The sequence below is a fragment of the Notolabrus celidotus genome, chromosome 14 (genome assembly GCF_009762535.1).
Source record: "Notolabrus celidotus isolate fNotCel1 chromosome 14, fNotCel1.pri, whole genome shotgun sequence".
Classification (NCBI taxonomy): Eukaryota; Metazoa; Chordata; class Actinopteri; order Labriformes; family Labridae; genus Notolabrus; species Notolabrus celidotus.
In genome coordinates this window covers 26,385,748-26,413,325 of record NC_048285.1, presented here as the reverse complement: position 1 = coordinate 26,413,325, position 27,578 = coordinate 26,385,748, and the positions used below count along the sequence as shown (strand labels likewise).

The following is a 27,578-nucleotide window of genomic DNA, read 5'->3' as shown; positions in this document are numbered from 1 at the left end:
CTTTAAAATGTAACAGCATTAGCAGAGTAGATCACTGAAAAGAAAATCACTTGATATGTGCAATCACTTACAGTGACACAAATAACAGGGTATCCTGCGATGAGGGAAGGGTCTCTGGTTCTGTCAATGTCATCGTAATGCAGAAGAGAAACCACTCTGGGCACCGAGGGGAAAGTGACATCTGCCATGCTGTTGGTCTCCTCAATATAGATTATAGCTTTGCTCATCTGTTGATTGACAAGCAAGGGCAATTCAGTGTTAATGGAGAACAAATTGCTGCTGCCTTGTAATATGATAGCTGGGCAGCTTGTTCCACACTTGACGTTAAATTATATGCTAATTTGGCTTAATTTTCACCTTTGTCTCTGCCACCATGTTCTCATCTGGCTTCAGGTGAACCGTGAACGCCTCCCTCATTTCTCTGACACTGTCATATAAAATCTCCACCTCCACATAGTGCTCTGTGTCGCCTGCTTTGAATACAATTTCTGCAGAGAGAGGAGAGATATGAAAAACAACTTAATAGCATATGTCAAATAAAAGCTGTCTTATAATGTTATAAGTGCCTGGCAGGATTGTTTACCTTCTGAAATGGGATGGTAGTCCTCTCCAGAGGTAGCAGATCCATCCTTGGTGTGAACTCGGACAACAGACACCTTGGAAGTGTCTCCTACACGCAGCACTGGAATCCTCACCACAGACATCTGGCCACTTTCCTTCGGCTCATTCACACTGAATTTGGTCTCTGCAAATCTAATAATGGCCTCTGAGAAAGCAGGACATATAATTTCAATAATGCGAGTGAATTGTACTTCTGATATACTAGCACTTATTGAAGCCCCTGTAAATATTGAATTGCTGCCCTGATGGTAAAACTATGAAAGACACTACAGAATATCTAAAGTGATTCGGGTAAATAGGCTGAAAGCACACCAACAAAAACAATAAATTGTCAAATGCGGCCACAATTAAATATTTCCAACCAGGACCATTTAAAGCTCCTGTGAGTAGTTGGTTATGAAACAGACTGAAATTAACAGGGATGTCTCTTCATGGCCTACAAGACCATCAGCAACAAGATGGACATCTTCTATATAGTTATTTTAATGCCTGTGACTGCTGTGAGGGGGTAGGTGTCAGACAAGTTGACTGACTGCATTTTAAAGAAACAGCAATATTCACAGTGATTGATAACTTACTGTTAAAATTAAGTAGCAGGAGATTTTTTTTAATCTAAAAACACTTCTTATGCATGTAAAAGGACAAGATCAGCAAAGAGAAATCACTTTGTCCACAGAGGGCAACGAAATCAAAACACACAGAGTTTGTCACAGGAGTGTTAAAAGGTGAAAACTCTGCACAAGGTGACACAGACACATGTGTAAGAAAACACCGCTTTCTTACTGTCAGCATCGTCCTTGATCTTGATGTGAGTCTCATTCTGTGTTCCAATAGATGCCCCAAATGGAGATTCACTTTTGGGGTTTCCCAACACAAGACGCAGTTCTTCCTCCTCCTCATGTTCTGTGTCATCGACCAGCACCAGTACACAAGGCTTTTCAACCTCTCCTAAACAAAGTTGGACGAAAACATATTGAGTGACCACACAATGTTATTTCTTGTTGCTCATTTTGACATGAAAACACAGACCAAACAAAGTCTGCTGGGGTTTCCTACAGCACCTGGTAAGAAGGTGATGATGGAAGCGTCTGTGTTAGGTCTCTCATTGAAGTCCATCATAACCTGAGCTGTTCCCTGTCTGCTGTAGCAGCGCACCGTGGACTTGTAGCTGATATCACCACTTCGGTAAACAGTAGCTGAGATCTGCCCAGAATTCTCGTTGCCCACATAAACAGCATCACGAAACTGCACCTTTGGTACTAAGACATCAGAATGAAACGCAAAACTCAGTATCAGAAATAAAATGTTATTTAAAAATACAAATTATTTTGTATTGTTTGCATTTGTTTTCACTCACAGTCCGACACAGAGTCATTGATGAGGATGGTGGCCTTGCTCGGCTCCCCGAGGATCCCATTCATGGGCATCCGGAGAACCAGCTCAAACTTCTCTGGCCCCTCCAGCACAGGCTGGCCCAGGTCATCCAAGATGGTCACACGAAACGTCTGCATGGTGACTCCCGGTGCGAAGTCCAGATTCCGGCTGATCCCGACATAATCCACACCAGCTGCTCCACAACACAATATGGGTCAGACATGTTTCAGAGAACAGAGTGCTTATAGGATGAAGTGGAAATAGTGCAAATGGAGTAAAGTACTTGATCTTATTCAGACTGCAGCTCTCATGCTACTTCATAATTCATCTCTGAGAGTCAAGCAGTGAGCGAGATAAAAGAATTTGCCTTGCCTGATGACAAATGACACTTTCTATCTGGGGGTTGATAGCAACGAACAGTTGCAGAATTTGTTGCGTGATTAAAGGAAAGCTGAGAGAAACTACACATCTCCCCGAGCACAAACAGGTTATTCATTTGCCATTCTTTGAAGAGTCGGAGTATTGAGAGCTCACCCTTTGCCCGCAGGCTTATCTCATGTACTTATGACCCAGTTATGTGCATAAGTGTGGGCTTGCATCTCAACCATAGTGCATATGATTAGATGCTAGTTATTTTATAGTTAGAACACAGGCCAGAGCAGAGATGTTACGACTCAGTACAAGGCAGAGAAGACTGCCTGAGGGCAGGAGATAATAGAGGCTGCAGGGAAAGCTTGAGAAGACAGCAGCCAGTTTTAGAGTACAAAGCGCTTACCAATGTGCAGAACAATCAGTATGCATTCCTAAAGCTCCATCCTCACTCAAACAACCATTATCCTCACCACACTGTGTATATCCGATGCCTACGAGGCAAGAGTCCAACAGAAGAGCCCTGACTTGCCTCCCCCCTCTAACCCTACACAATGTTTACATTCCCCAGGTCATTCACCCCACATATTCAGCGTTAACATCTTCTTGGACTCTTGAGCACAGGAAAACAAAGAGTGACAGGGTGACGACTTAAGACTATTGTTCTCTGTGGTTTACGTTTCTCTGAGCAGTAACAGGCTAAAGCTTTCAGAAAAAAAGCGCCTTGCAGGTACGCATACCCTCAGCTGAGACAGGATCCGTCTTTCTGGAGCGCACAGTGACAGTTCCTACTCTGGAGAGATCAGTCCCGGTTCTCCACACCTGCACCTCCACGAAGCCATCGCTTTCATCCACGTGGTAGTCGGTGTTGCCAAAGTAGAAGACAGGAGCTGGGGAAAACAAGGGAGAAATGAGGAAAGGGGATGAGGAAAAGCCCACAAAAGGATGTAATCCGTAATCATCTTGTAGTTTCATAACCGGATACTGTGTGTCAGTTGTAATTGTGGAGTTGAATCTGTAATAGCTAGCATGCTTGGTAAGATTTCCCCTAATTACAGGAGAACTAGAGGAAATGTTTCCATCCAAACACGAGCAGGCAGGTAGGCAACACTGTAATTACAGCTTTTAAACAACACTTTCTTATTTCCTGGAATTATGTTTTGGGGGGATTTTTACATCTTCCAAAAAGAGCCACCTGAACTCAGAGCTGTATTTCCTGGTTTGGTTCTGGATGAGTCTGCTGGTGGATCTGACTTTAATAGTGACAGGTCTGAGAGGCAGACAGGAGGCCTGACAGGAGGTCTGGGGGATGTAGAGCTCAGTGTGCCAGCCCAGGCTTGCCTCACTGCAATCAGTGTTCTATGAGCTGAGATTCCACTGCAGCCAACTCACACACTTTTATTCTTTTTAACCCTTTCAGACCCTGTTTCCGCTCAACAATGTACAACATGTCACGCTGCTCATGCAACAATGGCTCAAGGGCTTGAACCTCTGTATCCGTGCCCTTCAGGTGGTGCAGTCAGTCACTGTAACAATGTAACAAGTGTCATCACAAAGAGACTATTTATGGACTCAAACAGCATGAGTCTGTCAGAGTCCATTAGAGCGATACAGAAATAATTAGGGCAGCCAAAAGCTATAACTTGCTTTGGAGTGTACTGGAGTTTTGACTGAGAAAATGCACAAATTCTGATGATCTATCTTGTTTTCATGGCCAATGAGAACAAGCAGAGCCGTAAAAATGTTGTGTTCTTGAGAGCAACTGTGACCAAAAATGAATACATTACGTGAATGACAATGGCCATGGGTAGTGGGTAGAGTTGTGGTTTCCATGACAATAGAACTCTGCACCTACAAAATGGTACTTCGTGTTTCTCATCACACAGTATGGGGGGGAAATAGGAGAGTGGGGATGTAGAAATGAGCAATAAAAGCATTGAACAAGAACAAATCCTTACTGTTATCACTACATGATAATAAGGTTTTCTCATGAAACCAAACTATAAGAAAAGGCAGGATGAAAAACAGATTAACTGTCAGTCAACAGCGCTGCCAGGCACAATTACCGATCAATAGCAGAAGTAATTATCATTTAGCTCTACATCATTGTTTTCAAAGTTACCTGAGTCTCAGATGATTGTGCATATTTTGATGCAGCCTGCTTTGGCAGAAACAGCTCCATACTGACAAGATAAGACAAGTTCTAAAGGGAAAAGTCTTTTGAGGAAAAGCCTTGGGATTTGTGGTTCTCAGAGGAGTCATCCTGGTGGCTGAAATAATATTTCTCCTAAGAGCAAGCAAAGGACAAAAAAAACTTTTATTGTTTAATCCTTCCCGCGAGCACAACCAGGACAAGGGACGTGTTTTAGGAGGCTTGCAGCTGCCAAAATTTCACCCCACAGAGAAAGCAAACAAAGATGGTTTTGGCTGCCTGCACTTGGTCCCCAACAGGAGGAGTAATCAGATCCACTAGCCTGAGGTTTGCAGCCAGGAACTTGGGCCTGTTGTACAAGCCCAGTAATCAGATAAGGTTTGCGAAGCAGACAAACAGCGAGCTTCAAAGAGCTACGGCCCATTAACTGAAAGGTAAACCGCTGGCTCCTGGGCTCCATCAGCAGCAGCCTTCGACGCCAAACAAAACATCTTAGGTTACCTGGATGTAAGTGGAGAGGATTCAGATTTAGACTTCCTCTTATGAAAAATGATGTGAGATACATACAATATAAGTATAACAAGAGTAGAATAAATGTATCTTTATGAATTCTTATCTATCTTTTAGTATATATTGATAGTACAGTTGTTTCCATTTCAGCGAATCAAAGTATAAAACAGGTCACATTGAGAAGCACTTTTTGTATTGCTGTCAATTTATCATGAAATATGAATCAATAGCAAAAAATCCAAACTGTTGCATGCAGTATGTGGGAACACAAAAACGAGTAAGGGGGCACAAGGAGAGACACAGGCATCCCTAAGGGGACTCTTACACTCCCACTGACTGCTTGATTTCACTTGAACTTTGCGTGACATTCCCACAGAGCTAAGTGGCTCTTCTAATGGTGAGATTCAATTGAGCTTCGGCAAATGCTCCTCTGCCCACTGTGTGCTCAAGAAATTTCTCTCCAACAGCGAAAGCATACTAAAGCAGCAGCTCCATATTCAAACAAAATAATCTACACTTCAACCATGACTGACTGTGAGAAACACGATTTACAAAGAGGGTGCAGGGGAGAGCATCTTAAGGATGTTGATTGAAGTCAGCACCTCTCTGCTTAAATACTCTGGACATCTGTTTATATCTGGATGAATGTGAATCCAGGTGAGACATAATGACAGGGTTGTTGAGTTCCCCTCTTGATTCATCACCATCCAGGAAACACTGCACACGCCCATCTTTTAAACAACTCATAATCACACCTTCAGAACCGGAGCAAAATTTACAGGCAACTGGCACAAGACTATAAATACACAAGTCCTGCTTGTACAAGCATTTTCATGTCATACAGCCCTAACCACCAAAAAAGTTCCAGGATGCAGAGTCAAAATCAAACAGCAATTACCTCTGCAAGAAAGGACACGTTTCTTGTAGCCCATCGCAGCTGAATTGAAACTGTAAGGATGCGGTTGTTTTTGTGCAGATGGTCTGCCACTGGGAAACAGCAAGTGTTTTGGGGGGGAAAGCAGCTGTTTGTTCACACTACTGCACAATGCATGGAGGCCTGTAAACTTTACACTCTCACATGCAGAGTGGCTGGAAGATTTACCGTCACAAAGAAGAGAAAAAGAAAACATAATTTATGTCCCTGCTGTAGAAATGAATCAACTGTCAACATCAGCCTTTAGCCTAGTAGAAAGGTTTGCACTGCTGCAGCTCTGTTGTATTCTTTATCTGTTTGTGATGATTTTTAGGTTCAGTGTAAGTGTGTGTGTGTGTGCATATGTGTGTAGTGATGAAAAGAAAGGCAGAAAAACATTGTGAATAACTATTAGACTGAGTTAAGATGTCTTTATTAGCAATAACAACAAGCTATAACCATTTTGAACACAGTTTCTGGCTAATTACCACAGTCCCATCTATGCTGTTATTAAACTTGACAATTATTCCTCCTTCAGAGCTGTGTTAGATATCATTAAGATTGTGTTTGCCCCTCCTTTTGTTCCATTACTTGTCTTTGTTTGGATGTTTCTCTGACTCTTACATCTAAAATCCTTCTCTCAGTTTTTTGTGTTCGGATGTTTATTTGTTTCTGGCTTTATCCACATTTACATTTAAGTGTCCACATTTACATTTACTTACTCTGAATGTATGAGTGGATTAACCTGGTAAGAGGCTCATATCTAAGTGACCTTTTGGTGCCTTATAAAACCCAATCCTCCTGCTCTCTGTGCACCATGTGTGGCTCCTATACGCTGAATAACCCAATTTCAAGACAGCAGCTGCAACTAATCATATTTATACAAATCAAATACAGTGAAGCAGAGAGTTTGGAGGATCTTGCTCTCCAGGCTTAGCAAACACAAGCTAATTATTTGCACCTTGATTTTTGCAGAGTTATGGTCGGAAACTACTAACACAGAAGGGTTAAGATAACCCCTCCAAAATCCAACCCCTGCTGAGCAGACAATCTGTACAACCAGCCCGGATCAAAAGTGCAGAGAACAGACCATGATCCTCACCACCTCTGTATCTGTGTCGACTGACAATCATGTTTGTAGAAGGGTCTGGAGAGGCTGATACTGCATGGATCTCTGGGACTAAAGGGAAATACTAAACTTTACACTACCTTCATGCCCACAGGCTACAGGTGTCAAAAACGTGTTTTTTTTGCTTAAACTTACAATGTAATGCATGCATAGCTAGTGCTTTTTCAGACGGAATACCATGAGATGACATCATTCTTCATAAGAAAATCAAATTAACCAATAATACACTGGAAAAAATGCCCATCCAAGAAGAAGAAAAAAATACGTAGGTACTTTTACCTTGAAATAAGCAGAAAAAATCTGCCAATAGAACTAGTGAAAATTTGCTTGGTAAGATTTCTTAAAATAAGACGTAATATTTAGAAAACTGTGATCTTAAAATTAGCAGGGAAAACTTATTTTAGCAATATTTTACCTGTATTTTAAAGCTTAGTGTCTCAGAATAAGACAGGAATGATAACAGTTAGCATTTTTACACTCAAAAAAAGATTTTTGCACTAATACATTTAATGTCAACTTCTTCATTTGAGATATATTCACCTTAATATGAGTTGTATAAAAGAAAAACTTCTCTAGGTTTAAGACCATCTTGTACTTAGATAAGATTACAAAGTTTAATTTGAGCATTCTGAGATATAATGTCTTCTCATAGTGAGCTGGATATACTAATATTCAGTCATATTGTTTTTTAAGATAAGCCAGCTATTCTCAAAAGTAGGTGTTTCATTGTGTGCAAGTAGTTTGAGGATGTATATTTTTATCTGATTTAAAGGAAACAGTGCCTGAAAACTGTAACCCACCCTTAAAAACAACAACTTTTCTTTCTTTATTTTATCAATGGAGCTGTTTTCTGATAGATTCTCTAATAAAATGCATTTACTTAAAACAAGTAAAGGGTTTGTCTTAAATCAAGATTATCTGTCTTCTACAAATAAGATCTCAGCTTGAAAAATATATGAAATGTTAAATAAACCTTGTTTCTTTTAAATTAAAACTCAAAACAAGATCATTTCAAGATTGCTTGACTTAACAAGATATTTAAGATGTCTTAAAACAAGTCCCTCTATCTTGATCAAATGTTACCTGTTAAGTAAATATATCTTAAATCAAGTAGGAGAAGACATTTTGACTAAAAATGAGACAATTTCACTTGGTAAGATTTTGAGTTTTTGCAGTGTACCAAGATAACTATAGCTTTAATATCTCATTTTCTATTTAATTATGGCTTTGAGAATTAAAAATAAGTAAAACATCATATTTAACTAATGTATAAATGGGTCAAACCTATTTCAATCAGGGATTCAAATGTTTTGGTCCAAGTATGATGATGTATCATTTTGATTACATATGGCTGAAATAGAAATTTCCACTAACAATCAACCACACAAAATAACAACTGCAATTCTATGGGATCGTTTTTCACAGCTCCCATTCACTGTTTTATGACTGCACTTTCAAGTACAGTATTAGGAAAAGACAATAACAAAGAATAGATTAGAATTAAAAAAAATGTGAAAAATCTAAACTTCATATGTGTTATACATTTTCTGAATTCATGTCCTTCAGATCAAAATGGGAAGAGTCCAGAGACTGCCCAGGTGGGTTTTGGTTAAGTTTGGTTGCACTTCAATGATACCCATCTGAAAGTATTTGCAGACAAAGTTCCCTGCGAGGCAGAGTACCGATTCTTGTGCCATGAAAGAGTCTGGTTGTTTTCATTCCAAACAAAGCAGATTTTAATTACTCCCTCTCTGCGGGTGAAGGTGAGCTAATTAGTGAAATTAATGTTTTGGTTGGAGGGGAAACATACCTTCTCCTCCTCAACACAAGTCTACAGCACTGCTTATTAGTGCAGCACATTGCAACTAATTCATTTGTAAAAACTATAAACACTTTTTTAAGAATCCCACAAATCATCCGATTAAAATCAGAGCCTTGGCAGACAATGAGAGCCCCACCTTCTTCTGCACTTGTGTGGTTTCTGTCTTAGTAGGTGGCCGAGACTGTATTTGCATGTAGCAGGGAGCATACGCATCGGTGCCCTTTAGCTCTCATTTTCATTATAGTGTTCTACGGTCACATGCATTTTCGCTGATGTCGGTGGTGTGTGAACTATCCGAGCCCACAACTGTGTGAAGCCGCTCAGAGGCCTCCTGGGGAGACCTGGCACAGACCTCTCACAGGCAGGGACAGGTGTTCGGCCAGGCACCGATTCTTTCCCCTCATGTACAACCCCTCTGGACAGCTCTGCTAAGAGGGATGACAAAGAAGGATGTGATGCCCCAGTTTGCCTCCCCTCCATATATACCTGAGTGGAGTCAGGAAAAGAACCTGGATTATGTTCTTTAAACTAAAACCATGCAAGGGTAGCTGAACTTGAAGAGGGATGAATCTGCTAGTGCTTTTCTGATCTTCCAGACAGGATATTGGTCTTGTTCTGCTTGCCTCAGAGCTATTTACCATTTACTTCAACATCAGTTCTCCAGCCATTTCATTATCACCTCCTTTAGGGAGATACAAAGTTTTGACACCATCTTATTTCTTCCCTACTCCTCATGTTCAATATATTCAGTGAGTGCCGGCAACCTAAACACCTCCAGCGCCTAATCCGAATTAGACTTGGGAGGTGTTGCTGAGCCAACTTTATGCTTATTGTGTGTGCGAGTGCGTGTGAGTGTGCATGTCTTATTGTGTGTTCAGGCAGTCGATCTGATGTCAGGTATTTGTGTCGTTTTAATAAGGAGCCAAGTTGTACAGTTGGACAATGGCTCTAGGCGTTGTTTCTCTCCTCGTCTCGGTGAACGTCTTGACAACGGTTAGAATCACAGTTTGAGAATAACAATAAAATCCACACAAAAGCAGACTGGAAAAAAAGCCGGCTGTGGTCTACCCTGCTGTATGGGGCACCTTTTGTGAGTTTGGTGCTGTCTGAAAAATGATATGCATTAAAAGATCTTGATAATCACTGACAAAGGCAGAAGCAAAGAAAACATGATTACAGATCAGGCAAGAAAAAAACCAGAGTGCAGACTGTTAAAGCTGGTTGTCAGCCTGAGTCATTTTAATCCTATAATGCACAAAGCCCTCTATTCTCCTGTTTCTGTGTGATAATACGCTGTGGACCTCTAATGAAGGCAAAGGCATGCCAGGAAATCTCAAATTTGTGGGGTGAGAACATTTCCTAGTGTAATAAATATTTAATGGCTTTTGAATACAACGCAAATTGGACTAAACAGGCAAGTCACTTTTTGATCAGACAGCTCACGACTCTCTATAAACCTGTAAAAAAAGAAACACATGAACATGAATATGCTATTTATCAGTAACAAGGAACTGTCAGACTAAAAGAGTAGTTCCTTTGACTATTAACCCTCTGCCTTTGTTCCCCTGAGACCACTTCCAAAGCAAACATCCAGCTGGCTTATCTTATCCATTAAAGCACTTGCTCAGATCCATGTACTTCATTTGTCAGCCTCCCTGGATGAAAACGGCAGGATTTTTTATGGGGCTAAGTTAGGAAAGTTATGGTAAGAGATCAATCAATAATGTCTCCAATCAATAAGCTCTCTGGCGGTTGTAAAGACAAGCAATACTCTCGCTGTTAGAGACATCCATAAAAACTGCGACACCGTCTGGAAATGTAATATCTTCATTGGCAAAGCACGTCTTTCTGAAACAGCCTGAGTGCCGTAAGGACCGACTGTTGTAAAGCCTATTAAAAACCTGTGTGTCTCAGCAGCTGTCTCTGCAGTCTTGAGTCAATACCCAGGAGCAGTGGAGGTCAAAAGGCCCTATACTCATTCTCAGGTTACACCGGACGAAATCGCGTAACCCCTCTCTCCTCCTTCGAACGGAGCAAACAAATCCACTTGCAGTGTGTCTGCTTTGAGTTCCCCAGGGAACAGAAGAAGAAAAAAACCTGTTAGACAGTCTGAGAACTGCTGCTGCAAGAGGCTTGAAGACAAGGTCTCTTCAGCGCAGGTTCATGGACAGGTGAGTTACATCATTAGTACTGATTTGGGCTCAGATCTCAAACCTACTCTAAAATGTTGACATACATTTCTTGAGAGGGAAAATAGAGGAAACTTTTGCTTCTTCTTAAGTGTTGGATGTTCTCATAAATTTAAGATAACATTGACAAAAGTTGTAATGCTTGGCGCAAAGGTGCAAAAGAGAAAGAGATGGCCCAGATAAAAAATATGGTTATGGGTCAAACCGTCAAGCTGTGCTAAAATGGGGATCTTTTTACAGGTCAAACATTAAGTATGTGATGTTTTTATTCTACTAAGAAATAAAGGGATCTCCTACCACTGGAAGACTCTAATGTGGAGTAATAGGAGCAGTTGGGGAAGATTAAAATATCAATGCAAGTAATATGCTTCAACCACATACAAAAAAACTGACTCATTTCCCAAAGGTCATGATTTTCTGACTCCTTAAACCAGGCAATTAGATCTTGTGCTGAATTGAATATTGCATCATCGCTCTAATTATCCGGCTTTTATTCAGTTTTGATTTGAGCAAAAAAAAAAAAACTTCTGCAGTCATCCTGGTTTTTCAGCTTCAGTGTTGCCTGCATGCAATCACAGAGTCTTGACTACACAGCGGTGCTTCCTGAGATAGTCGGAGTGATAGGGACCTGAGGAATGGCCGTCAGGTGTTGGGGAACAAAGGCGTCAGGAAGATATGGGAGACTATCAGCCCTCCAGTCTGAGCCTGCAGATATGAGATAAAGGCTTTGCCTCCAGAAAGGAGGCTCGCACACTCAAACACCCTCTCCCTGAGATATTGTCAGACAAGCACAAACATAACTAGAAAAAAATTCCAGACAGTTTTCACCTGCAGACCAACATATTTATTATCTGTATGCCCACCTGCTTTGAATGCCTCTCTTTGGATCAACTCTTTGGAGTACTTATACTCTTAAGTTATGCAACATTTCTAAATGTATTCCAGCCACTGTTTGTTCATTACATACAAACAATTAAGACTGAATCAAAGAACTGGTAATCCAGCTAAGAAATACAATCTGACTGCTTTTTTTGAGAATTGAAAAACCTTAACATCACAAAGCAAAGCACAAAAACTCTGTGCCAAAAAAGTTTCAATAATCACCGCCTTTTGACTTTGTGTACCTGCAGTCTACTTCAGGCTGCATTATATTCATTTTCACACATAATCTGTTGTTTGTCATCTTACCGTCTTCCATATCGGCCATGATTGTGATTCTAGCTGTGGGGAACTCTGAGCCCAGACGGCCCCCCATGGGCATGCTGAGGGTGACATTGAAGGTTTCCTCGTCTTCATACAGGGAGTCATCGATGATAACAACCCGGCAGGTTTTCTCCTCCTCTCCCTTGTCGAAGCGCACAATGCTGTGATGGTCCTCAGGCCTGGAGATGTAATCAGAGTAGGATAGCACTGCAGTCGGGATGGTGCCTGTGGCTGAAACTGAGTGGGTGATAAACAGAAGAACAGAAAGCAAAGTTAATGATGTAAATACAGTTTCACATAAAATTCAATACACAAGTAATTCTCCATTTTCCCTGAAACAATTTTTCATGCTAAATGTTAACATGCATTGCTGAAATGCCATCTAAGGGTGATACAGAGAACAAGGCTGTTTTAAAGGACCTGGGAGGAGTTTTGAAATGGCTGAGAAACAGACTGAAAATGATACTGATGCCTCTTTATAACCTTCAATAGCAAACAAGTCCATCAGCAGCAACACTGGCACCTTCACTGTTGTAATTTTTAATGCCTGAAACCGCCCTGGGGGGGTAGGTGTGATGGACATCTCACTTCAGAAACAGCCTTTATTTGACTGTTTTCATGGAAAATAATCACATTGCCTGATAAAGTTGACTGTTGAACACAGCAGGATGAGGCTTTAGTTGAAAACACTACTTTTGCATGTATAGGACAAGAGATACGAGGTATCACTTTGTTCACAAGGGGGGCGCCAGAATCGATACAAAACAAAAGTTCCTCACAGCAGCTTTATCAACAAAAAAAGAAGAATCTCGGCTGCATTTTACCATGAACAGAAACTTTTTGATCAGGCGTGGACGGTCACCAGCTCATGTTTTTGTACTCCTCCCAATTTTAAAGATTACAAAATGTAAAAATGCTGCTAACAGGTTATTCCTTTAAGGGCAATATGCTTCTGCATGGGTTTCTTTTCCAATAGTACATTTATTGAATGTCACAAAAGGCAAGTACCAAACAAAAGTTGCAAGAGTAATTCATCACCATGAGAGTTTTTGTCAATATAGCAACCTTTACCATCTGCTGCTCAACACTTGATATCCTTTACAAATGCTTGTTGTAATCCAGTCTTCGTCTTCATCTAGTTTCAAGTGCAAGGAATGATAACAAGCATTGTGCTGCAGCTGATGGACAGAAGGAGAAGACAAACCCACAGTTATGGTGTTACCTTGTTGTGTGAAGCAGATGACCATGAGCTCCTGACTCACGTCTCCACTCCTGTGCACAGGGATGAGCAGCTCACCAATGTCCTCCTCTATGTTGTATGTAGCCGAGGGAATGAACACTGTAGACTCTGTATGAGGAAAAATCAAAAGCAAACATTCATTCAGTTCCAAGGTTTTTTTCAGTGAACACCTTGACGTTAAATGGTATTCGACTGTCGTGATGAAGAAATCTCCTGTGTCAAATCTTTTCCTTGGGAAATGGAATGTCAGCTAAATTGAACTAAATGATCGGAGATGAAGAAAAAGGAGAAACCTTTCAACTTTAAATCACACGAGACGGTATTTCAATCAAAACCTTTCATTATGCAAGCTAACAGCTTACACACTGGGGCCGATGACTGCTCTCATTACAGCACCACTGATGCTTCCATCATGTTTAATTAAAACCCTCCATCTACTGTTGATTTATCTGCAGTAAATATTCTAACCTAGAGGCTGCTTACACTGATAATACAGAGAGACAGCTCTGGTAATTGACCCAGTTAGTGATACAGCCGGATGTGGATAATGTCTATAAAAATACTGATTAAAAAAGTACCTAGGCATCCTTGAGAGAATGAAAAAACAACTTAATTTCACACACATTTATTTTCATTTAAGAAGTCAATTGTTAGTTGCTCATCTAAATTGGCTGGAAGAAAAAAGTGTTTTCATTTCAAAATAAAACCATTGTTGTTTTTTTTAACTCTGCAGTTTTACTGGCAGCTCTCCGTCTCTTTGTCTCCCTCCTTCTATGAGCTGCATATGACAATCGGAGTTAATGAGCTTGTAATGTTTCAACCGTGAAACCGACAGAGCTCAGACTGAAGCTTCGCTTTTCACCAACACTAACAAGGTGTTGGTGAGTCAACAGAGCTTGACCTTTTCTTTCCTGTCCTGAGAGCATGCAAACAATCGTTAGGACAATGTAGTCATTCTTCACTACTTGTTATTTAACACTCTCACTCTTTTCAATCTGAGCCACTCAAGCTTGTCTGGTTTAAAACAATATATTTGTCACGGCAGCTGCCTTTAGGCCATCCCATTTTCTACTTTCATGAAAAAGAGACACAAATATACATTTTTATTAGCCTTCAAAGTGTTTGACCTTGAGAGGCAAAAATATTGTGAAAGATAGGAACTATAAACAGTACAATGAAATGATAAAAGGCAAAGTGTAGGGAGAAAATGTCTGTTTAAGGCTCGAAGAGACACATAAAAAGGACAAAAAGAAAAAAAAAGGAAATAGAATTTCCAGCTTGCAGAGAGATAGCTGCCAGTTTGGTTGATTGGGCTCCTGAGAACGAAGTTCTGTGAAGAGAAGTGCCTTCTACAAATGTTAATGAGTTTAAATGGTTGACAGTAAATTCTTCTTTTCTCATACAATGAAGCACCATGGCATAAGGACAAGCATAATCAATATTTATGTTATGCAGTCTTCTAACGCAGTCCAGCTGTTTTTAGTTCATCTCTTCTTTCAGCGCTCATTTCACATGTAGAGGGAGTCAGCATGTTTATCTTCATATCCTTTTGACCTTGCTTATCTACACTTGTGGAAGGAAAATACTGCACATGCATGCTCAATTTACAGCTAGCTTCATAATCTGTGCAGGTTCAGGATGTTAATATTTTTCTCTCAGCTTTAGAGGTTCATGCAAATACATTTTGCATTCAGTATCAATTCAGTATTATATGCTCTGGTGAACTCAGACAGATGGATAGAAGAATCCCCCGCCTCTGATAAAGATATGAATATAGTATAGCTCAGGTAAAGGGAATACTTCAGCCTAAAGATCTGTGCTGCTTAAATAATGTAACATTAAGTTACATAATACACTGATAGTAAAATTAAGAGAAAAAAAAAACATACTTAATTTAAGCAATTACATTTTCATTCAGATTTATACGAAATTGAAATTAAAACCATCACTGACCATCATCAGGGTCCAGGATCTCCACAGTAGCAATCTCTGGGTATTCAAGGGCAGCCATCACCGGCTCAGACAGAACAATCTGGAAGTTTTCTGACACTTCATACTCATTATCTGACAAGATCCGGACCTTCCAGGTGGCTGTGGTCTGGCCAGGGTTGAATTGCACCTGTTTCTGTGACTTTCCCCGGAAATCTTTGTCCTTGATTGCAGTGCCGTCCTTTGTGCCAATGCCTTTGGAAACACATGGAAAAACTGGGTTATTATCTTTATCAGGTAAGGTATGCAAAATCTGTGTAAATAGCATACATCATTCATATCAGGGGATGTCATCAGCCTTGCTCAGGTTTTGGTTCAAGCATCCTGTAACACATTCTTTGTGATGTACCTTTCAGTTAACAGATACATTAGATGTATGTGTGTTATGTTCATCCTAATATCTGTGTTGCACCATCCATTTTCCTCTGCTCCTGCTGTGGTTGCTAAAGACTGAGCAGATTGAGCGAGTTACCCCCAGATGTCTGCCCCACCTCCTCAACTGGCTCCCTTTTAATTCTAATGACTCTCCCTCTGGATGTCTGAGCCTCTTACCCTATCTCCAGAGCTGAGCCCAGCCACCCCCCACAGAGCTGCCCGAGGGGAAGCGATAAGGCCTTCTCCAAGTCCACAAGACAAATGCATACCGGATGACAAAGCTCCAATGCAGCTTCCATCCAGCAGCCCTGGGAGCATGAAGAGCTGGTCCACATTTCCACAGCCAGTTTGGAATTAGAATTTTGTAACCCCCCCATAACTATGACTACTAGGTTCAAAAGGACTGGAAAAAGTCACACCCCAGTTTGTCTGAGATGATAATATCTTCCTAAATGGTTGTTCTATGTTGTCATTCCTCCATTGCTTTGGATGGCCCTGATGGGAATAAAGCCAATTACCCCAATGTCATCCTGCTCTCAGTTAGAGATTTTCTTGCGTTTTCTGACCTTCAGCATGTGAGCAGTTCGATGAGGCCTATAGTCCCTATAGTTGTGACACTGACAGGGCTCCTGTTGAGCAGGGGCACAGAAGCCGATGAAATGCCCACAGCCTCTTCATTGTCTTTGCTAAATGGCCACAAAAAATGAGCAGGGGTCTGGCAGTAAAAGGAAAGACGAGTGCTGCACATTCCTGTTGGCTCCCAAAAAAGCAGAACATAAATAATTACTGGATAAATGGAGCACTAAAGTGACAGGATTTTTTTAAATGCAGTTTGTTCACAACTTCTTCAACACTGGACGAAGAAAGGGAAGAGAAAACTGAAAAATCCCATCAGTACTAAACTTGAGATCTTCAAAAGACCACAGATTGAGAAATGCATGAGATAGGATTTTTTAGGGGAAATTACCAATCTGTTCTCTGATGGAAATAAAGAGTGGGCTTTGATATGCAAGTGCAGACAGAGGGAAAAGGCCCCTGCACATACGTGCTGAGATAAAATGGCCAAGCTCAATGGAGCTTGAAAAATCAGCCGTCTTCAAAGAGTAGTCAGAAAAGGAGCGAGTATGATGTATTCTGACTCTATCTCCTGCACAATGCCGGACTGGATTAGCCCTGATTTCAGCAGTCACTCTGAGGCTGCGGGGCAGGGGGGGCTCGCTGTAGCCTCCAAACCTGTGCCACCTGCACTGTGCATGCTGACCAATGAAGCGCTAGCCCTCCGGTGGGCTTCTCTGATCAGTGATCACTCAGGCAGTGCTCGGCAAGAGGAGATATCCTCAGTCTTGATGAGAGGGCACTGGCCTGGGATCAGTCACTATCTCATTGCAACACGGAGGCAGATGGATGGCTTGAATTGTCAGGCTGCTCTGGTCCTCTGTTCATGCAGATGAATTAAAACTATTTACAACTTTTGCTCTCCCATCTTCATAACAGAGGAGGAAAGCTATAGTCAAATGGCCATTGTGAGAAAATGATAAATACACAGGATATAGGTTGATTGTAGGGGGAATACTGAAAAGACAGCTTTAAAGAATGTATGTTCAATTTCCGCAAACTAATTATAGGGCATGCCATGCTGTTGTGTTGCTTTCTAAGGACTTAAAAACTCCTAACGTAATGTAAACAAGGTACAAAGGAGCAAAATGTTGGCACAATGCAACTGGTTGCAAATACTGGGATGGTAAGCACAACAAAATGTGTGTCTTTCAGAATCTGTTTAATCTGCAAGAGCTTTCTTCTTCTTGGCTTAAAAGTCAAAACAAATATTTCCAAAGCAATTTGAGAAGACTGACAAAGGCTGTATGCAGGATGTAAACATGTACCTCACTTACTGTTAGGAGAAAAGGAAAGTTTAAAATGTTTTTACCACTTGTATGTGGAAAGAGAGTTTTTATTTTCACCATACAAGTGGTAAACTGTTCTGGATAAAAATACAGCGTCTTTTGTGTACTTGACATCACAACAGAGATGTGCAGTATCCTCCCTCATCCATAACCATTCCCCCCTTCATCTTGCCTCAATCATAGGAAAATTGCACTGTGAAAAGCTGTGGTTAGGACTTAAAAGCACAGAACAGACATTTTGGACATTATGAAAATGCTGGGCATTTTTTTCTCCAGGCAACGAAAACCAAGTGCATCCAAAGTTCAAAGAGGGGCTTCTTTAATTTATAATGTAACCATAAATAAAACAGCAGCGATGCTTCAGAAAAGCCAAACAAGGGTCATTATTTGTTTGTTTGCCCTGGCTCCCTACACATGATGTGGCATTTTGTTGTTTATTATTCATTTGGAAAGAGATCACTGTGCGGTCATCACACAGGCTTTACAGTTCATTTACAATTAGCATTTATTTTGTTCTTGTGCAGTATCAATAAACTAAATATGTTTTTAATTCATACTTAACTTCTGTCTGTGAATAAATAAAGTACATCTGGAGTTTATGAGACTTAAAATGTCCATTCTTCTACTGCACTGAGTTAATGAGGTAGAGTAGATATACTGTGTAGTGTGAGGCATAAAAAGGTCAGCAGAATTTGCATATTACCTCAGAGATATTTCATTAGTCTGACACCCTGAGGCATACAGAGATATAGACGACGGAACAGCAAATGATCCTACTGGGTTTTGACCTTTAACACCAGGTCATTTTAATCACACCTCGTTTTTATAGACAGAATAAATGGCCACACTAAAAAGGCCAATGGTGCCAGCAGTTAGAATTCCTGCCACTCATAAATCCCAGCAGCAGTCAGGATTTGTGAGAGGCAGGGTACAGTTATTGTTCATTTAGTTCCAGTTGGTAGTTTGCCTGGACTAACATTTGGAGTGGCGCCTCTCCCTGGCCACTAACTTTGAGTGACCTTTCTAGTGTGTGCCTGCAGTCACTGAGAGATTGTTCCCTGCTTTTGAGTTTACTGCGGTGTACATACTGACCAGAGGTGACAGGTTAAAGGTCATGAACTGTGTAACTCCTAAGGGTGTCTAGACCAACCTTGTATATGTGTGTGTGTTTGTGTGTTTGCTGCATGGTTGTGTCCTCTTGCACTCTGCCTCGAGCAGGTGTTGAAAAAAGTTAAAGAAGACTGAATTAAATGTTCTTAAAAGGAATCCCCAATATAGAACTACTTTTTTTCCCCTTTCATGTTTGTTTCAATCTTTGCTTGTTCAAATGTTAGTTACAGGGATTCCTGCAAAGAGCCAGCTGATTTGATGCAGTTTGGTGGTAAGTAGGTACTTTGGCAAAGCAACATGGGAGCAGTTTGTGGTGCTTCATGAGTTTATCAAGAGCACTTGTAAAACTGCACATTCATGATGGGACCATTACTTCTCACCTGTAATGTAAAACACACTGGGGCACAATGGTTTGCCACTATGCCTGCATGAGAGGTAGTATCAGGGACGAAACAGCATCACTGTAAAAGTCTTTCTTTGATAAAGCATTAAGTTTATTTTTTATTTTGTTTTATTTTTTAACCAGAACCAAAAAATTCAACCACATCTCTCCGGTTTTAGCTTCCTTGCACTGGCTCCCTGTATGTTTTAGAATTGATTTTAAGTCTTGCTCCGAGCTACATAGCAGACCTTTTAATACCCTATGAGCCGACAGGTACATTGAGATCCTCGGGCAGAGGTTTACCATGCATTCCAAATACTAAAATGAAAACAAAAGGGGACAGGGCGTTCGCAGTGAGGGGTCCAACACTCTGGAACCATCTCAGATCAGGTCTGCTGAGTCAGTGAGCTCTTTTAAATCCCTTCTTAAAACATACTTTTATCGCAGAGCCTTCCCGGATTTTATCTGGATTTTATTTGACTTTATTTTATTTTAACCGTCTTAAGAAATACATTTTAAAAGAATTGTATTCCTTTAGAGTTATTTTAGGGGAATTTTATGTATTTAAAATATGTTTTATTTCTTTATCTTGACTTCTGTGTTTTTATGATCTGCCTGTTTTATTTTGCTGCCCATGTAAAGCACTTTGTAACCTGGTTTTGAAAGGTGCTCTACAAATAAAATTATTATTATTATCTTTTTTTATTAAAACCTATATATTTCTGTAGCAATCTTAGATGTACATGCAGATCCTGACCCATCACACAATACCAATCACATTTTACCTTAAAACATTATTAGTTAATATGGTGCATACCATCAGTGCTTTCCAGGAACCTTGTGAAATAATCTATATTTTCTGTGACCTTTTCAATTTTTCATTACAGGTGAATTCATGAAATCAGAGACAGTGTCTGCTTACTAATGAAGGAGGTCTCCCCCAGGTAGCCTCGACGTTTCAGCACCACCTCCAGGAACTTGACCTGTTCATCCACCACATAGTGTTCCTTCTCCAAAGAGATCCAGGCCCAGTTCAGACGGAACTGCTGGTTCTTAAGTGTGTTGCCTCCTGCAAACAAATACATACAGTTTTGTTAATGTAAGTTAAAATAGCTCATCACACAGCAATGTAAAAACAAAACACAGGATAGAATTCCAATAGCACAACAGGAACTTAATAAACCTAAACAAATTAAACATTTAGCATAGCTATTTGTTTTGGGGGTAGAACAGGGCTTTTCAATACCACTTATTAAAAAACCTCCTAGAATACCTTCAGGACTCGACTAAGAGACTCTTAACAAGCACTCAGTAGGTGGTATAAAGGGAGAATAGCACTTCTGCAAAAGGGGGAGAGTTTTTGCAGTCTTATTGCTTCATTTCTAATTAAGATAAAAGGTGTCTGTTTCCTGTCTGAACTTGGCTTCTCTATCCACGGCTTTTGAAGTTGAATTCAAAGGCCAAGGCTACAGTCCTGGAGGGTATCACTGCTACCTTTTGACCGAAAAGACTCAAAACAGAAACCACAGAACCTCACATCAAACACACACACACACACACCCACACACAGACACACGAACTGAAGAAACATGCAAAGACAAACACATACAGACTCGTACAGAAGCCACATCAGACTCTAGTGTTGCCATACAGCTCTTAATGGAAGTCAAAGTGATAATGTAACACTTCTGCTTGCATCCAGCAGGTTTTCAGAGCAACTGCCTTCTGCTAAACTGGGCAGGGATAGTGAGCTACAGCTGACTGAGACACCAAACATCTGGCACTTCTTTAAGGGGCAGAATAAAAGACAAACTGACAGGAGCGTGCAGGGACGTTCTTCAGAGGTTTAAGTGTGTTGCCGTTGTTTGTGTTTTGGACGACTGAGAGTCTTTACCCCACCCTTCCCCGCTGTTCTGGTCTGTAAATTTGTAACATCGAGTTGACTGCTCCACTGTGTTAATTTCCTTCCTCAACAGACATGGTGAGACCTACACACATTCACCCCAGGTGTTTTATTATGTGTGAGGGTGCATACATTTAAGAGTTTGTGTGTTTGAGTGTGTGTGCGTGCATGAAATGTTCTCTGCACCTGTTCAGAGCTTCTTTTTTTTTTTCAGTCTAATAGTGTACGCAATTTCTCACAAAGATTAAAAAAAGGTGTTAATGCTCTTGACATTGTTTTTCTTTTTAACATTTCAGAGTCTTCACAGGCAAACAACAAGTCAATGTGATGCACGAGGGTGAGTAGAGTTTATTTTCCTACAATGAACATCTCAGGGTACGAAGTTTAAAAGAATAAAACATGACTTTGGTTATCCACAGTAACGGGCTTTTGCAAAAATGTTGGGAACAACAGAACACAGACGACAGATGCTGTCGTCCCTGGAAGTTATAGTTGCAGTTCAGAGTGAACACCAGAAAGAGACTGTGATGTCTACACTGAGCTGTAATTGGGATAAAAGACTGTGGATGCTTTGAAGCTTGAGTGAAATAACCATGGAACTGTTCTGTTTCCTCTGTCTTGCAAAATTCACCAAATGCTTGAATCATTTAGTTGTGTATATTTCCTGAAATTCTCCCACACAAGAACGGCTTCATCCCTTTCTAAATAGGTGTTATAAAGTCAGAGACACGTTTTCCACACAGTTGAATGTTTAGAGTACAACGCTGTTAATGAGTCCCTGACCTTATTATGGTTAAGACCTTTGTTTCGGTCACACTTCATACTATGAGAGGAATTTGCCTCAGCATTTCCTTCAAGGTTGCATGCCATTGACTTATTTTTAATTAAGTGAAATCTCTATCTTCAAACAAAAAGTATATTTAGTAGACTGAGGAATTATTCCCAGAATATCAAAGCTTTAAGAGGTTGTCATGTTGTTTGTCTTCAAAGTCACATTTAGAACTTAAAACTCTCCTTTGTGAGATGCTTACACTGCTAATGGTAATCTTCTTCATGTGTTCGTGTTTTCATGTTTTAAATCACATCACCCACTGAATTGAGGATATGTATGCAAGTCCAAATTAAAAGCTTCTTTGAAGAGACACTTTGGAATCAAGTTTAATTTAGTGAATTTACAAACAAATATGATTTCTGTTACTGTTTTTTGGAAAATTATCCTGAACCTCAAATTATTTTGGAAAGTTTTCTTGTAGGCGAGGGTATATAAATGTAGATGTATATGACAACTACCCTATTTGTTTACCAATCCTAGCAAACTACCTTTATTCACAATGGCATTGCTAAGCTTTTAATTTTCTTTTACAAAATATATATCCAGTCTGTTCTGTGCACCTCCATCACTGTCTGGTTTGGATCTGCAACCAAACTAGACAAACACAGACTGCAACGGACTATAAGGACTGCAGAAAAAATCATCGGTATCGACCTGCCCCCCATCCAGGACTTGTACCGGTCCCAGGCCAGGAAACGGGCAGGTAGCATCACCACTGACCCTTCACACCCTGGACACAAATTCTTTAAACTCCTCCCCTCCGGCAGGCGCTACAGATCACTGTGCGCCAAAACAACCCGCCATAAGAACAGTTTCTTCCCCCAGGCTGTCACTCTGATGAACACTAAACCATAACAGTGTCATACCTGTCAGATAAATACTCTCTGTAAATATACATGTAAATATACAATGCAACAATTCTCCAAGCAGAATTCCATATTTCTATTTTTTGTATTATTTAACTTCTATTTTTTTTAATGTAAAAACTACCTCTGCTACTCACCACTTATTTTAGCCTGTACATATTAGTCATGCCTATTTGTTGTTCTTTTGTATTTATAGCTGATGTTATTTATTTTGTAGGTCTTATTCTTATGGCCTTGTACAAAGAGAGCACAGTTTACCTAAGTAAAATTCCTTGTGTGTTCAAGCATACCTGGTCAATAAAGCTGATTCTGATTCTGATTCTGATATCTATTTCTCTTACCACTATTATCACCTCATTTTATAAGAATGGTTAGAGAAATGTCTTATACCTGTTTTATGTACCTCTTTACTTTCTGAAAAAAAATGCTTTGTTACTTTGACGAGCTGCAAAACATGTTTCAAATTGTACTGAATAAAAACTTTAATAAAAAATATATATATATATTCTGGAAAGAAAACAACTGTTTTACTGCCCAGTGTCTTATTTCATGTATCTGAGACTTGCAAACATGTTTTTTTTTTTAAGTAAATGTCTCAGGTGATACATTCTTGTGGTTTACCAGTGCTGGGTTTATGCTTCCTGTGTGTTCCACATCCTTCTTGTGGAGACAGGCGACCTGTGTCTGACAGGACCTCCCTACTCCACTTGGATTACATCCAGCAGCATGGCTCGCATGCCACCAATAAACACTACATGTGTGATCTCTGAGACGTGAAGGAGCCATCCTCCACTGAAGTAATGGAAACAGTGGAGGTCTATTTATCCCACTTCACACGTTGGCACATGCTTTGTGATACCTTTAACACAGCTGACACTCTAGATCTAAAGCATAATTCTAAAATATGGAGAATAGAAATGATTTGCATCATGAATGTAATCAAACCCATTTCAAACCATTTATCCGTGGATTTATCCCAAGTAGCTCATACATTTCAAAAACAGCATTAAGTGTCAGCTTGTTTTGCATAATTATTTACACGATACTTAAAAAACAGCCTACACATCAGGCTGAACCTCAAAGAGGCAGCTCTTGAATCACATTAAACACCTGTTTGCCTTCAACAGTTTTCATAAACACAAAGTGGCTGTATCAATTATTCATTTTTCATATCCAGCAAGGTCTGAGGAGGATACTTCCCAAACAGTATTTCCAGTTTTTACTGCAATACAATACCACTGTGACACAAGAAAATATTGAGTTTAAGAGGTCTTAACATTGTGGTAAAGCTTCAGTATGGCCTTCTGGGGGGCTGGGGAGTGAAGGTGCTCATTTTCAGAGGACCACTTCACTCCTCCAGATTTCTTTCTAATTAAGATAAGTAGGGACTGGAATAAGTCCACTTCAAAGAGGCCCTAAGGAAAACACCAGAGTTAATCTTTAACCCGCACTCAAGGCACTGAGACATATTTTAGGGAACAATATCAGTGTCTCTTATATTCAAATCTCTGCAATGCAGTACAGTCTGGTGTAGAACATCATCCGCAGTGAATTCATGTGCTTAATATGCTCCTAACAGGTACTGAAGCTCATATTCGACTGAATTTCTACATATAAATATTCTCCTCAAATTCATGATAGTGATTATGAACTTCCTTGAATGCCTCCATTTTGGTCATTCCTAGTAAGATTTTCGTAAATAAAAGGGTAACAAACTGCACCTACTATTTTAACAAGTTCATAAAAACCAGGCTTGTGCACAAACCTCATCAAAACCTTTGTATAAATCATGTAGCTGCACTTCTCTACACAAGATCTGTGCTGCTGGATGTGTGATGAGGGACAGAAGCCTTTTGAAAGAGGCCAAAGAATGTGAGAGACTGGACTGTGCCAACTTGGTGCCCCTGTCTCCTCCCTGCATACATGTAGCAGACAGCCCTTATTTGGTCACCGTCAAGCATCGCAGGGCATCGATGCCCCATGGACCCCCGTCTGTTCATTCAGCTGGAGAGACAGACAGGCGGCACTTTGCCCACAAAGCCAGCAACACACTGATTAGGCAGGATAAATTGGGACTATCCTGTAAATTCTTATTCGACAGACAATGCATCTAAAAATACTAAATGATCATATGCTCCAAATGGACTGTCTGCTAACAGTCTCCATGACATGACAGGCAATAACTGTGAACTATTAAAGCATTAAAATGTCTCGATTAATGCCGTAGATAATAACTTGCTGAAGCCAGCTGCTCACAGGCTTTCAGTTAAGTTTTAGGTGACTGATTCTTGAAGCATCATTTCAGATGTAATTCAGAAAAACTACAATGGAACAAAACGACAACGTCTGGATCGCTTGACCTGAAAATAGTTTTGCCACAAGAACAGTACAACATTTTGTTGCTAGAGTGTAACAACAGAGACTGTCATAAGAAAACCCACCCTGTTTTGCAAGTAAGTTATTATTAGCAATACAGGTGATAAATTAAGCAACTGAGCATTCTGCTACAGCAAACTGTAGTGGAGTGAATGCTCACTAACTAGCCAAGCCAACCTCAACCTAAACCCATCGACTGTATGAAATGGGGACATAGTCTCTGCGACGTCACCTTTTTGTTTCTGAATAGTGGTTTGGAAGCCTAACAATGGCAGACGCCATACTGCAATTACTGACTCAATCTGACTTTCAATCAACCTAAAAACAGGTGAGGAGGAGAAGTTGAGGCCGGCTTTTAGTAAGAGGATTGGCCATGCAGTAGCCACCCTGAAATCCTAAATCATGATTGGCTAGCTGACTTGTCAGAAACAGCACTTAGATTGAAATCAGATATTTGGTTGTGTTTCAACAAGCTGCTACTAGCTTCTTTGTGAAACATTTTCTTTGTTGGCACTTTAAATGGTGACTTTGGACAAACATCTTTTGAATCCTTTAAGAAGTGAGTCCATCAGGTTCACCTCTATGATGAGTTACACTCCAAAGTTAAAAATTAAACACAAGAAGATAACATTTTTGGATTTTTTTATATTGGAAGTTAAAGAAGATGTGATTGGTGGATATAAATTTCCTAGGTTTGGGGTAAACCCCTAATGTTTCCATGCCTGGCCATGTCTGGTGCCCCAGTTTGGTCACCCCAGTCTAAAAAGTCTAGCTCCGTAACTGGCTTTGGCCTCCTGACTAACAGCCACAACACGGCCACCTGTCTGTTAACAACTCAGCTCTGCCCCTAATTTTGCAAATGAACGTTTAACTCTTAGCCTTGATAAAATCAAAACAGATGTGTTACAGAAAACGTCCTGTACAGTGTGTCCAAATAATAAATGAGCTAAATACCTTGCAAATCAGGTAGCTGTACCAGCCTGTAAAACATGTTTAATTTTGGGATCTAACAGGGATTCACTTCCATTTGCAGCCAGCCTCAAGTGGACACTCCAGGACTTCCGCAGTGAGTTCATTTTTTACAAGAGGTTCCCACTTGCCTTAACCAAAGATATTTAGATCCTCTGCAAGACATTACACATTACACACAATTCTAGCCAGGCTGCTATAAGGCTGATTAGTAGGATGATAATTTGGTTCCCCGCAAGACTACAATATCCCTGACCTATCATTCAGGTTAAAATGTAATGTTGATTCAGTCTCAAGCCAAAGGCAAGGTACTGAATGTTTAAGACTAATGCGCAGATCTCTGTGAAATTGTCTGTGGACCTTCTTAATCTCCAGAGGAAAACAATTTGACCGTGACATTTCCTGCAATACCAAGTACACCAAGTTTATACTTTACAAACCTTTAGAGCAGTAAGGCTTGTCACAATATTCTTCAATCTAAGAATACAGTGTTTGTTCACATTGTTGTGTACATAGCCGTCTCCATGCCATTAGCTGGTCTTTACAATTTTAATCTGGTTAGTTTTAAATTCTTCTTAAAGACTGTATTCAACTTTTGAAGCTAATGCTGTGTTCAGAATAAGAAACAAAAAACAAAAAGGTGAGCTGACTCTAAATTCAAGTTAGAAAATGACCAATAGTACGCAGTGTTCTCAAGAAAATCCATGATTGTCAGTTTTAAAGTGTTCCAGACCATACCAGTATACTTTTCATCTCTCCAATTAAGGGAAAAGGGATATGATAATCCTGTTGAGGGAAAGAAAGCATATGGCAGAAGGGAGAAAAAGAGGGAGAGAGAGAGCAAGAGAGGGAGGGAGATATGGTCTAATCACCCTAAGCCTGGTATCAGCAGTAACGAGTTGGCCGTAGCTTGAAAGACTTTGAATTGTTATGATTTCACAGGCCCTAAACCCTTTTCTATCAGCACAGCCTTTCAGGGAACAGCTCTGCCATAAATATGGCTGCTCTGCAGGGTCCATTCCGGCTGCTGTCGCCTCTGCGTCCACTCTGACACAGTGGTCACTCTGAGACGACATTTCAAGGGTCTGAAACAAGGGCCAAAGGCAGTTCTGAACAAAAGCACTGGGTCAGAGAGCCATGCCAGGCTTAAAGCAAGCAAGGCTTTGCTCTCAGCAGGGAAAGTTCTTTGGGAGCTTTGATTCAAAACTTAGTGCTCCAGTTCAAATTTGGATTCTAATGGCTGGATTACATTTTTTGTCTTTGTAACTGATCATATCATGAATAAAAATTGCCCAAAATGTACAGAAGGTAAAGGTAGAAGGTATAGAAGTGCAAAAACAAAGAGATGTA

At 40.3% G+C, this 27,578-nt stretch overlaps 1 protein-coding gene across 1 annotated transcript in view; it reads right to left on the bottom strand.

Moving 5' to 3' along the window:
• The window catches only part of frem2b (FRAS1 related extracellular matrix 2b), a 53,425-nt gene that overhangs the window by 8,812 nt on the left and 17,035 nt on the right, over positions 1-27,578 (bottom strand). The window contains exons 3-13 of the mRNA XM_034700309.1: positions 20,205-20,351; positions 15,476-15,706; positions 13,505-13,630; positions 12,268-12,519; positions 3,105-3,254; positions 1,979-2,188; positions 1,683-1,880; positions 1,405-1,569; positions 584-766; positions 358-488; positions 72-227 (exon numbers count right to left, since the gene is read on the bottom strand). Of these exons, the coding sequence (XP_034556200.1) occupies positions 72-227; positions 358-488; positions 584-766; positions 1,405-1,569; positions 1,683-1,880; positions 1,979-2,188; positions 3,105-3,254; positions 12,268-12,519; positions 13,505-13,630; positions 15,476-15,706; positions 20,205-20,351 (1,949 nt within the window). The remainder of the gene's footprint in view (positions 1-71; positions 228-357; positions 489-583; positions 767-1,404; positions 1,570-1,682; positions 1,881-1,978; positions 2,189-3,104; positions 3,255-12,267; positions 12,520-13,504; positions 13,631-15,475; positions 15,707-20,204; positions 20,352-27,578) is intronic.